The 12,716-nt window shown below is 36.8% G+C and overlaps 1 protein-coding gene across 1 annotated transcript in view; it reads left to right on the plus strand.

Annotated features, from left to right (window-relative positions):
- Positions 1–4,389: 4,389 nt before the first annotated feature.
- Positions 4,390–12,716, plus strand: part of LOC129353959 (attractin-like protein 1) — a 245,616-nt gene continuing 237,289 nt past the window's right edge. Inside the window, exon 1 of the mRNA XM_055023407.1 lies at positions 4,390–5,194. Within this exon, the coding sequence (XP_054879382.1) occupies positions 4,968–5,194 (227 nt within the window). The 5' untranslated portion in view covers positions 4,390–4,967. The remainder of the gene's footprint in view (positions 5,195–12,716) is intronic.

A 12,716-nucleotide genomic window follows, 5' to 3' on the forward strand; every position in this document is an offset into this window, starting at 1 on the left:
GCTTTTCAATACTTTATAATATTAAAAATCATCACAAACAAAAACACAGACTCAAATACAGTGACAAGATTAAAAATAAAACAATATCAAAACACTGCCAAATCGAATTTTGGACACTTATGGCAACATCTTATTCTAAAGCTTATTTTTGAATAGAGATTGTTTTTGGTTCCTGCATTAGCAGCAGTAACCACCAGGTGTCGCCAAACACCATTTAAGATTGATTACCCTTTCCCAGTGACCTTGTAATTCATCTCTCATTTGAACCCTCTTTATTCCTTTTGTTTACTCGTTGCTCTCTGGTCTAATTCAGTCAGTTTTTTGATAAATGTCAAACAGCTCTAAGCTAGGATAGTGACCAGGATATAAAAATTTAGCAAGGCCCAGACTTCTCCTCATAATCCCCACTCACTCACCCCTGGCGCCATTAGCAAACTGACAAAAATCAATGTTTGTTTATTTGTGCTTTTTTTTTCTTCATTTTTCTCACAGCAGGTCCTTTGTGTAAGCCAATCAATAGCCGATCCTTGAGGGGAGGTTAAAAACGATCTGTGATAGGATTCAACTCCAGCAGCAGGAATAACAAGCCAAAGCAATTTTCCGCAGGCTAACTGTGAGGTTTAATACCGACCGTTGTCCATCGGAGCTTTAATGCAGGCCACGTGAGGGTGGTGCCGTGTGTTTATGAGGCGTTTCTCTGGCGTGAAATTATTTATAAAGAAATGTCCCCTTTTGTTTCATTCCAGTCAAAACACTACTTCTACGCCAACCAGAGAAAGGTGGAATATCATTGCAAAGTCCGTCTATTTTAACACCTTTGATAGCAGGGGTCACTATCTTTGCAAAAAATTGATGTTGTTGATGTTCCTGAGCCTTGTCATTTATCTCAGGACCTGGATCAGCGTTTGCATCACAAGATGTTTAATAAATGCTCTCCCCTAAATGGTGGCAAGCAGTTGGTTTCTGGTGTTGGTGTAAATTATAGGGTGAGGAAAGAAGTGTGTGTCAGCATCTGCAAGGTGCGATGTGAAGTAAAGGAACCAGAGCTGCAAATCCCAGTGGAGAAAAGAAAAAATACCTGCTATTGAACAAAAGCAGCTGTTTCCTGGAGAAATGACAGCATGCTTAAACGCATGCTGTGTTTTGATAATGCAGAATCACAATGAACATCAAGCAGCCATTTCTGATTTGGTGAAATAAATCTAGGGGAGAGGCAGGAAGAACTAAAGTGCAGGGCCTTGCTAAAGTAAATCCCTATAGATTTTGTTGTATTTGGGCCACAAATTACAACATAAAGTGATGCATAATTGTGAAGCTGCTTAAACTTGGCTGCTTAAATTATGAGTTCTTTTAATAGGATTAGGTCAGGACTTTGACTGGACCATTCTCACACATCTACATGCTTTGATATGAACCATTCTTTTATGTCTTCAATTGTAGGTTTCATGATGTGTTTTTATGTACCTCTTTATCAGGTAAGTTTCAGTTGACCCTGTCATACTGGCATTATTGGATCTATGGTATTTCAGTATTTCTCGGTTTTTGTGATCTGCCTTTATGTGGAGCTACTCTTCAGTTGAACCATAAGATATTTGTTGCAATCCAGCTCATGGTTTTCACAACACCAGAGACCAGAGTGTGTAAATTGTTGTTTATGTAAATTTGAACTGTGTATTCCTTGTGCTTGATCATTCTTTGTTCCATGTAGATTCTGTCTGCTTGAAAATATCATATATTGTGACTTGAGTTCACCAATAACTTTCTTCTTGCCATTCCGCCACAGTTGTCCTATTAAAAGATTATCCTGCTGTTGCTGTGAGGAATCTCTGCTGCTCATCCAGAGTTGTAGACTTCTTGGTTGCTTCTCTGATTAAGTCAGGTTAGGTGACATATTTTCATAGGTTTGCAGTTATCATACTCTTTTTCCATTTTCAAGACAATTGATTAAACGGTCCTCTGTGAGATGCTTAAAACATTTTATATTGTTTTACAACTTAATCCAGCTCCCCCTTGATTATTGTTGATTCTAGCCTGTTGTGTTCACCAGAGCCGTCCCTTGTTTCTTTTATTACCACGGTGTGTATTATGTTATGCTCTCACCTGTCCTGTTGCCCACAAGATTTTAGCATCAAATTCTGTAAATTTCACTTGTGTTAAAAACACAAGAGAAAGTTAATGATGTTAATTTGATGTCTTTTTTTTTCACAAGATTGGAAAGTATAAATAGATTTTGTGTTTTGTTTTACTCAGAAAAATATATCAAAAAGTGCTAAAAATCTTTAAAAAGCTGTGAAGTAGGCCTTTAGTGATTGTTTTCCTGATGGATTGGGCAACCAATGGCTGGCGCGGTCTGATATTACATCAGCCAATGGGGTTGATTGTCCCGCCCCTTTCACTACCGCGCTGTGATTCTGCTCAGAACGCGTCAGACGCGGTTGAGAACTCACAGCTGAAAAAGCTTATAAAATCTGGACAAACGGTAAGAAAAAACAATATTGGTATAGTTTCTCAAAATATATAATTGAAAATAGTAAATTCGTTTTGTTTTATTTTTATCTCTGAAAGTTTCTATGACAGCAGCTGCGACTGGGAAAAAAAATCCCCGTTAGCGTCAGACACTCAGAGCGTTGATGAGTGGTTGAAAATTGGCAAAAACACGTAATATCTGACAAAATTTAATAAAAATAAAGTTGCATAGTAAGCTGTTGTATTATTATTATTATGTAAATTATATTTTTCTGTGTAGTTGTATTTATTTTTCTTTGAGTATATGTCCTAATAGTTCAACGGTTCTATTTCAGTCATGTGTTTTTTCGTTGGTATTACAAGAAATTTATAGTGTTGAAGCTGTACTGGCACTTTTAGATTGAAATATTCATTATTATTATTATTATTATTATTATTATTATTATTATTATTATTAGCCTATTTTATTATATTATTTTTCTTTACCACATATTAAGCTAATGTCTTTAGTTTTACTGATGTGTAAGTAACATTGTATTCTGATAAACTGATGATTTTTGTACAACTTGAAAAGAAAAACTTGAGCAATGATGGAAGATCTCTACATTATAACAATTTATTGATACATAAGTTTGATTGATATTGGCATCTTGTATTCTGAGATGTTTTGCTTTGGCCTTGTTCCAGGTCAGTTTTTTTTTATTTTTTATTACGGTGCACGTTTGACCTGGAGTGCCCAGAGACTTCAAGACCCGCTTCTTCTGAATTTGGATGGCGAGCCTCAGCCCAGAGAATCCAGTGATATGGTAGATAGTGACCCGACTGGTCACTATCCTTGAAATACTGAGGATCGACTGACACATTGGAAGAGATTGGACAAAAACTGAATACATTGAAACAACTGTTATTTATTTTATTTTCTGTTTTAATAAAAACGCATGCCATTTTGTTGCAATTGTATATATGGATCCACAATTGTTTTTATTATTAAATTTTACTCTTTTTGTTGACACTTTGTTCACTTCTTTGTTGTTGTTCACACCTTGGTTCCCGAGAATTTAGAGTCTTTTGATCCGGCCCAACTTCTTTTTAGATATATAGCATTGGTGCTGGTCAGAGAAGTAAATTAAATTAGCTGCCTTTTGCTATTATCAGGTGTATTTAAAGTAACTTTTGGGTTACATATATCTGTAAGCATAAGCAGGACTTTTAGTGAATGCTTAATGTAAATTTTAAGAATCGTAAGGTCTGGTACAAAGGGAAATTTAGAGTTTGTTCTTGTTTAGACAATCTGTAGTTTAGACAATCTCTAGGAAAACTCTTTAACTTTTGAATGAACTTGAGAAATATAGTCCAATACTTTATGTTTCAATAAAATATTTCAGAATTACCTTCATAAATCATTATGACAATAATATGTATTTTTTCTTTTTTTTTCTTTTACTATTTATTCTTTACTTTATAAAATTAAGAAGTCCAGATTGGACAAACCCAAGCATTTAAAAAACAATTACCAGATTACTTTTTACAATCCATATTATCAAGTCATGTTGATGTCCAACAAATATATTTGTTTTCATGTTTTAATTTTGTATATTCCAAATTATGTTTCTTTTTTAACATCTGCCATTCATTTCTTTTCTTTTTTTTCACTTTTACCTAAACATTTAATCGAATAGTACATTTCCATACATCTTAATTTTGGATGTTCAACACCTTTTGGACCAAGCATCTGGCTTTAGCAGCATGATTTAGTGAATCATCTAACTATGTGACTCTTTATCACCTCTGCGATCTGTCAGTGCTTCAGGTGTGTGAACCCAGACCAGTGATGCCGCTGCAGGCGTTTGTCACCAGCTTTGTCTCTGCCTCCTTAAAAGGGACCTGCCCCTTTAACCGCGTGCCGTGACGGTACTGCTAAAGCTCGCTATGGGGGTTTTGTGCAGGGCCCCCCAACCCCCATCCCGACCCCAGCTGTGGAGCTATAACACAACGGAGCGAGGCGAAGTTCCGGACGGCAGCAGCAGCCGCGGCTGTCGCGTCCATCCACCGCAGATCGGAGCCCAAGTCTTTGTTAGCAGAGGAGTTGCAGCGCAGGGCGATGAGATCTCGCTTGGATGTTCATTTCCAACGCAAAGAGCTCTTCATCTTTCCAAGGCTGTGTGTTTACTTCCTGACGCCGCAGCTGAAGTTTTCTGGAAGACTTAAAAATGCAGAAAAGGAATTTTCTTGTATTATTTGCTGCTCGGAACGAATTGTTCCAGGTGGAGACGCATCAGTAGTGTTTTCTAACTGTTTTCATCAAAGTTTATTGTCGTTCCTCCCCGGGCTTTAACCCACGCCGCTCAGCATGTTCTGACAGCCCGCAGGTAATCGTTATCTCCAGGCTCCTTCTTTGTCGGGGTTACAGGTAGGGTTATCTGAACTGACCCGCCTCACTGCTGATCACCGCGGATCAGCTCCAGGAAAGCCTGTGCGGAGCTCAGGACGCTCCCATCATCATGGATCCCGCTGGATGTAAACATCTACCCGCCTGGACCAGCTCATCATCTGGGCTGTGGAAAACATATCTGGGATTACTGGTGCTGCTTCATCTGGTGCTCCACGCCGGGGCTTTGTCAGCGCCCTGCGATAAGAGCTGTTTTTCAGGGAAGTGTGTCAATGGGAGCTGCTTGTGTGACCACGGCTGGGTCGGGGATCAGTGTCAGCACTGCCAGGGAAGATTCAAGTAAGTCCTCATGCCTCACTTTGTAGACTTTAAAAGTTCTGCTCTCATCTTTTATGTAATCATTACTTTGGTGTTTTGTATCTAAATTGTTTCTAAAATTTTCTGGATTTTAGAGCTGATGTTAATGTGTAAAATAATATCAGTAAGAGTGGCAAGACACTGAATAAGTGACAATAAAGGGGTCGATATACCAATAGAGTATTACTCCCACAGAGATATGATGTGTAACGCCTCAATGCACAGTCATCACCCTTAATACGTTATTACTATTTAAATTGCATGTTGGTAAGCCATTGTCTGTGTCAGGTTCTGTGTTTTTTCTGTGTTTTTATTCCGAGTTTCTGTGTCCTGAGTCTCCTCGTTGTCCTGTCTTCCCCTTGATTGTTCCCAGGTGTGTCTCGTTCCCTTGATTACCCTCAGTGTATTTAGTCCCTCCTGTGTCCTTTGTTCCTCGTCGGGTCCTTGTCGTTGTCGTCGTATTGTTGTCAGATTGTAGTTGCTTGTTTTGGTTTTCCGCCTGTAAGACCAGTTGCTACCGGCGTGAGCCCTGGCTTCCGCTCAGCCGTGCTGCCTGGCCGCGGACTCCGTTTATTGACTGTGTTTTTGTGGACTATTTTGTTATTAAATTACACCACCGTTCACTTACCTGGGTCTCCAGCGTGCTGCCTCACCACCGCAAACACCACCACTCCATGACAGTCTGTGCATGAAAGCAGCACTTACTCTTAGTCAATGAGCACAAGTAGGCGGGACATGCATTAAAAATGACAATGTTTGTCAGAGACTGAAAGATTGACAGGACTCTAAACATCAAAGATTTAGTCACCAATTTGACTTCAATTTACTGGATGGTAAATGAATACATTTTGTATTCAGAGTATTTTTATGACATTTTCCACAGTATGTCATGTTTTACTTTCAGATTTTGGTAAACACAAACTGTGTTTATTTCATGTTGCATAACATAACACATTTGTCCATGTTGAAATTCCATACTTTTTCACATTCCTCAATCATTTCTGGGTGATTTTGAAGTCTAAATACAAAACTTCATAGTTAATACCAATACGGACGCCAGATGATTTTAGTGCTCAGCCTTGAATTATTGAACATTTTAAGACAAAACAAAGGAAGAAAACAAGAAGAAAGGAACAAAGAAATCAAGGAAACAATGAAGGAAGGTTTGAGGAACAATTTATTGGCTTGTTGGATTTACTAAGTAACAGTGGATGGACTGATAGATCATCAGATGGATGAGATGTGTAAGGAGGAATGGATGGGTTGATAGCTGGTGAAATGGATGGCTAGATAAAAGAAGGGAGTAATATATAAAGGAATAATAGATGATAGGTGGACAGAAGAATGGAGTGATGGATGGATGTTTGCAGGGAGAATTATATGGGTGAAATGGAAAGCAGAATGTAGAAGTTAATAACAGACTTTTCATTCTGTGTAGGGTCGATGGCAGAAAACATTGTATGTGCTGGTGAAGGTGCTTCCCTGTCTAAAGATCTGAATAAAATGGGTCCGTCCAGACATTTCTCAGCAGACCATAGTTACTCAAATAAAAAATGTTGATTAGAGGCTGGAAGACATGTAAAGAAATTCTTAAATTGATTGGCTGCTGAGCTATAGTGATTTCAGATGGTTTAAAATGGTAAACCACATCAGAAACACGTTGAAGATAATAGAAAACTATTTCTTGAATAGACTGAAGATTATGGGAAACATTCAGTTCATGATCAGCTTCCGAGTGATCAGAGGTTCTACAGTTATTTATGATAAGAAGACACTAATGTTAAGCCAAGCAATTGGCTAGACATCTGTGAAATGTCCCAATCTAGAAAAAGTCATACGAAAAAACATTCTGTAGACAGATGAAAACATTGTTCTGTTTTGGTTGATGATGAGAATTTTGTTCACCAACCCTTAACATGATTTAGTTGGAGAGTATGGTAGTAGGTGAAAAGAAGAGATCCAGTTGCTTTCTGTTCAACACAAATTGTTTTTTATATTGGTTATCCACTGCATGCTTCTCGCTGCTGGTGCAGTTGTACACTGCTTGTACAACTGGATTGTTGTTTTCATAACATAACCATTTTCTCATTTTTTGGAGTATGATAATGTTAAACAATTTTTTTCGTTTCTGACACCAATATCTGAGGTTAAGTGTTGGCCAATGCTGATCTGATACAAAGAAACAGCTGAATTGACTTAAGATGAATCTTTAAAAAAAACAAAAAATAAAACCAAACAAGACATGAATGTACTGAATTACAAATTTGGTAACTCTGCACCAGCATAGTACTTAAATCCACCAACAGCTTCACAAGCTCTATCAAATATGTTGAAACAACTTTAATTTGTCAAGTCAATGAAATCAGAAGTAGACCAGGTGTACTTGTTTGACCAGGTTAATTATGTAATTAATTAACCTGCAGCAAACTTTCCTTCAAATGATGCAGAAAGTGCAATTAGGAAATCTGAATATAATGGAAAATAAATAATGATGTCGCTCAGAGACAAAGCACAGAATTAGACTGAATAGATTTGACCTTACCGATCAGGGACATTGTCACTGATACCCATTGTAGATTGTTTTTCAGTATCAAGACTGATACTGACCGATCCATATATCTATTTTTTCTAAATGCACTGCTATCATTTCTCACACAACGAGTGTAATTTTTAAGCAAAAAAATTGCTGGTTGTTTAATCTTTTCCTGACCAGTCTGGTTGGTGCTTCTGTATCTCACAAACACAAGGTGTTTACTTCCAGTTAAGCTTTTCCTCTTGTTAGAAAACCTGCTACTGCTATAGGAAGAAATGTTGGACTTTCTCTCTACCCGAGGAACAGCTCTGACAATTAAATCCTGTCCTCACGCTTTCTCTGTCTGTAGCCTTATTCACCCCTCACATCCTCCAGGGTGGAAGAGGTTACCTTGTCACCTCACTTACAGTCTGCTCTGCACAAACATGCAGGAAGTCATGGCAGCTCTTCAGTCTGAGCTTTTCTCTCGGGAGGATTGCATCGATTTTTTCCCTCTTTTTCATTTTTTTTTAGTCTGTGATTGTTTGGATAGAGGCAGACAACAGATAACAGCTGTAGGCTGAGTGACAGTCAATACAACAGACATGCTTTTGTCCTGGTGTCTGCACAGTGGCCTGTTAGTGTGCGTTAACACTGAACGCTTCTTAAATGCTCTGAGTTCTCCTAAAGTCTAAGAACAGCGGTGCTATTAAACACTTCTCCAACAATCAAGTCTTCATTTTCAAGCTTTTTATTGTTTGTACAAAAATAGTTTTTGACAAGTAGGTGGTTAGAAACATTACAAACATGACTGGAAAAATTAAGACAGACTTTTTTGTCAAAAATTTTTGCTTTTTATTACTGGTAAATTGTAAAGGTGAAAAAAGTGTTTCCATTATGGATTTGTGATGTAAACTAATTTTGATACAGCTAAAATAACCACCCCATTTTAGAGCCAAAACTTTTTAGCAAAAATTTTACATATTTTTTTAATGATGCATTTCCATTCAGCACATTCATTTTTGAAATGTCAAATTGCACAATTCCATGGTCAATGGAAATGCAGCCAGTGTGGGTACATCTGCTATTTTCTCCCTCTAGAAAGCTTATTTTTCAGGAACCTCAAGGACACAAAACTAAACACTGATATATCTCCTGTTGTTCTCCTTCAGTCATGAATGTAAAGAGTTGTGTTAAAAGATGTTTTATTCCTGAAAACTTGACCGTTTTTGGAACATTTAGCTAATAAAAACGTTTTTACCATATGCTTATTGAAGACAGTGGCATCATTTCATATGACCCATCTGGCCTTTTCATTTAATCGCCGACTGATACAGGAATGCAACTTCTAATATTTCTTTCAGTTAATATGTGAAAAGTGTGGCAGGCATATAAATCCACAAGGTTCACTGACACCCCCCAAAAAGAACTGGTTTGAGCTGATGGAATGAATGCAGTCTTTCAGCTAATAAACAAAGGGAAATAATCAGGCAAATATGCTAGTCTGTCCTCAGTTCAGACCAGTAAATATTTTCAGAGTGATATTACAGAAGAATTCAGCAGCACACTGTGCACTGCAGCAGATGTAGGTAAATCTATTTTCTGAATGTTTAGCTTGAACGAACCCTCGGCATTAATCTCACTTTGTCTCCTGAATGCCGAGTGCAGGCAGCCAGAAACGCTGGAGGCAACAGCAAAGCGAGCCGAAGCTGATCAAATGTTCATAGTCATTATCTCCCAACAGAAAACCCAGAGATCTGGAAAAGAACAGATTCTAATCAGTAAAGAAGAAAAAGACGGAAAAATTGAAAAGTTGGAGTTTTTTGCTTCAATGTATGCTAAACAAAACAAAAAAGCATCCACAGGTCTGTACAGTGAAAACTGCACAATTTTTGGTCAGTTTGGGGATTAAAGTAATATTCTGCTTTCATCCTTAAGAAATTCAGCAAATTTATTTTATTCCCAAAATGGGATTATAGTTTTGGATTAAAGCAGTCCACTTCCTGACTGATTAATCTGCCATTAATACTGTGAGCACTGAAAATCCCTCTCTGTGATACTGGAGTCCATTATAGTTATCAGCTCCCCTCAAATGTCAAAGACTCTTTCAGAAAGTTCTCTATACCTTATAATCCTTATACTAAAAGCAACCATTTGTCTAGAAAATACTCATTCACCATATAATAGTTGGTGTTGCATAATTTCTAGGATTGAAACTGTTGATTATTTTTCTAATCAATTACTCTATCAGTTATTTTGATGATTAATTGGATAAGAAAATGGCAAATTCTACAGATTTTTAATACATTTTTTTACAACATTAGGAATACATTAATAAGGACAAAAAATGTTGCCTAAATGCAATACAACAGAATTCCTTTAGTAAATGTGAACTGGGTCAAGATAACACTATCACTTGAAGAGTTCAGGCTAAAACATATTTGCAGACAAAGGTGTTTATTCGTGTACAGTTTTGGTTTAATTAACTCTGAAGATGTTGGGTTATTTTTTTCAGTAAATGGTCTTTTTTTAGTCTGAACTCTCCAGTTAACAGTTACTTGATTATTAAATTAGTTAAGATTTATTTCAATAATTGATTAATCATAATTCGTCCAATTAATCACATAATATCCAATTAACAAATTCAACCCACACAAATTCTAATATTTGCTTGATATGAATATTGTTGAATATTGCTACATTGACTGCAATTAATGAATCACTACAGCCTAACAACAATGGCATTGATTTAAAACATCTTGTATTTTCTTCTTTTTTTTTTTACAATATCTATTAATTCTCAAAGAAATGATTATTACAAGCTTAAAGACAATAATTCAAGTCAGGGCTTGTATTTTAGTTACACACAGGCCATATTTGAAAGGAAACCTGAAATATTTTGAAACTTAATCAGTTTTGCCAAAGTGTTCAAAATTTAATTTAGTTCAGATAAAAAATACTTTAAACTTTCAGTTGTCTTGACAATAAAGTACGTCTGTGAGAAACCATAATAAATTTGTGTAGATCGAACCTGCTTGGATTAATGAAGAGAAGAACCAGAGAAAAATAAAAGCAGAACAAATTTTTAAGAGAAAGACCAGCAGAGAGCTTTCTGACATCAGAGTCATCATCTGCTGACACGGCCTTCATCCTGCCATTTCACTATGCGCGTGTGTGTGCATGCGTGCGGGTGTGTGAATGTGTGTATTTAAGCCTCCAGCAGTGCCCGGAGACAACGCCACAGCTTGTACACATCATGCGGCGCTGAGTTAGTGTTAGCATGAGTGTGTGTAGGAGGGCGGAGCACCACACTGCCATCTGTCCAGTGTGAGTTAATCCTGCCATAATAAGAGTGAGAGCAAGGTCAACACACACATGTGCACACACACACAGACACAGAGTTGGATTTGTAGGTGTGTTACATGAATAATATTCCCCTGTGTATTTTTCTCTGAGGCATTGGCAACTTTAAAATCAGAGGAAGGATTTTTCTATTCTGATGTCTCTGGGCTGTTTCTGCAGAAATTGACAGAACTTGATGTTCTGTCAATTTCTAACATTATTTTTAGTTTATTGAAGCAGATTTTGTTCTGCTTCAATGAACAGTAATTAGTATTTGTTTTTCTGCTTTACAAGCAGCAGAAACCTGGTCACATTTTTTCCTGAGAGGTTTTTCGAAACATTAGATGTTTTGAAATGCTGACATTCTCTTAGATTTATTTTAGTCTTATTAAATCATATGCATTAAAATTAATTCTTTGTCCCACATCCATTTTTAAAAGAACATTTTTGCTGATAGTGTCTTGTGTACTAATATTGCAGAATAAAGTGGTTTATTAGCATTAATTTTGTCTTGTTAGTCTTTAAAGTCATTAATATAGGTCATTTTGAGGTTTGGCGAAGATTGTCTGCCAATGTTTAGTGAATGTTTGCTGGTAGACGTCAAAATGAAATGACTTTAATCGCCCAGGAGACCTTCAGCTTAACCTCTAGAAAACCGTCCAGGCAGCGATCACAGCATCAGCCAGACGTGGAATGTTTTATTTTGACGCCCGCTGAGCGTTGTCTGCAAAAGGTTGCTAAATATTCATGACAAACATTCACCTCTCAGTGAATGAAAATGAACGACAACATAACATTTTTGTTTTAAGTGCAGTTGATTAGTGAATACTTTATAGACACTACGAAGTTGTCAAGTTCAAAGTACTCATGGTTCATCATTTTGTATTTTTCCAGGTAAACATGGCAAATATTGTAAATGTTTTTTATTTTTCGTATTTATTTTGATATTCTTTGTAGTTCCAAAGAAAGCGCAGTGCCCTTAACATTTGTTCAAATTAACATTTTTGTTTAAAAGATTTCAGTAAATCCAGAGGATATGCCAGTGAGCTACTCCCACTGCTTTAAATCAAATATGCAGTTTCATTGCTAACTCACCACTGATCAGAGCTTTATCATATCAGAAAAATAGACATCTGTTTCTCTCCAGTTCAGAGGATGTAAAGTTTGATTTTTTGCACATTGTTAAAAGAGTTTAACATTTATTTAAAACTCAAAGTTCCATACACAGTCAACCTTTTTTAACCAAGTAACATAAAATAGTGGAGCTTAACTGTGCGAGTTGCACAGATGCTCCATTGATGGCACTATTATAGCAAGAAGGTTGTGAGTTCGAATCCCGGTTTTGGTCTTTATTGAGTTTTCATGCTGTTCCGATGCTTAGGTACGTAACATACAGGCGTTGTTGAAGAATTAGATCACCTCTGAATGTTCTGCCTTTATTGGTGGGTGTAAATGGGGATGAAACACACAACTTTTCAGACTTTTAATTGTAAGATTGATGAAACTCAAGCATATTTTATCTTCCACATCACAATTATGTGGTACTTTGTGTCAGTCTGCTGAATAAAATCTAAAACAAAAACAAAGAGTAGTAATTACAATTTTTCCGAGAAGACATTCACTTCAGCTTATATGGCACATATTTTCCTA

This window comes from Poeciliopsis prolifica, unplaced genomic scaffold (genome assembly GCF_027474105.1).
Source record: "Poeciliopsis prolifica strain line A6 unplaced genomic scaffold, Auburn_PproV2 SCAFFOLD100, whole genome shotgun sequence".
In the NCBI taxonomy this organism is placed as follows: Eukaryota; Metazoa; Chordata; class Actinopteri; order Cyprinodontiformes; family Poeciliidae; genus Poeciliopsis; species Poeciliopsis prolifica.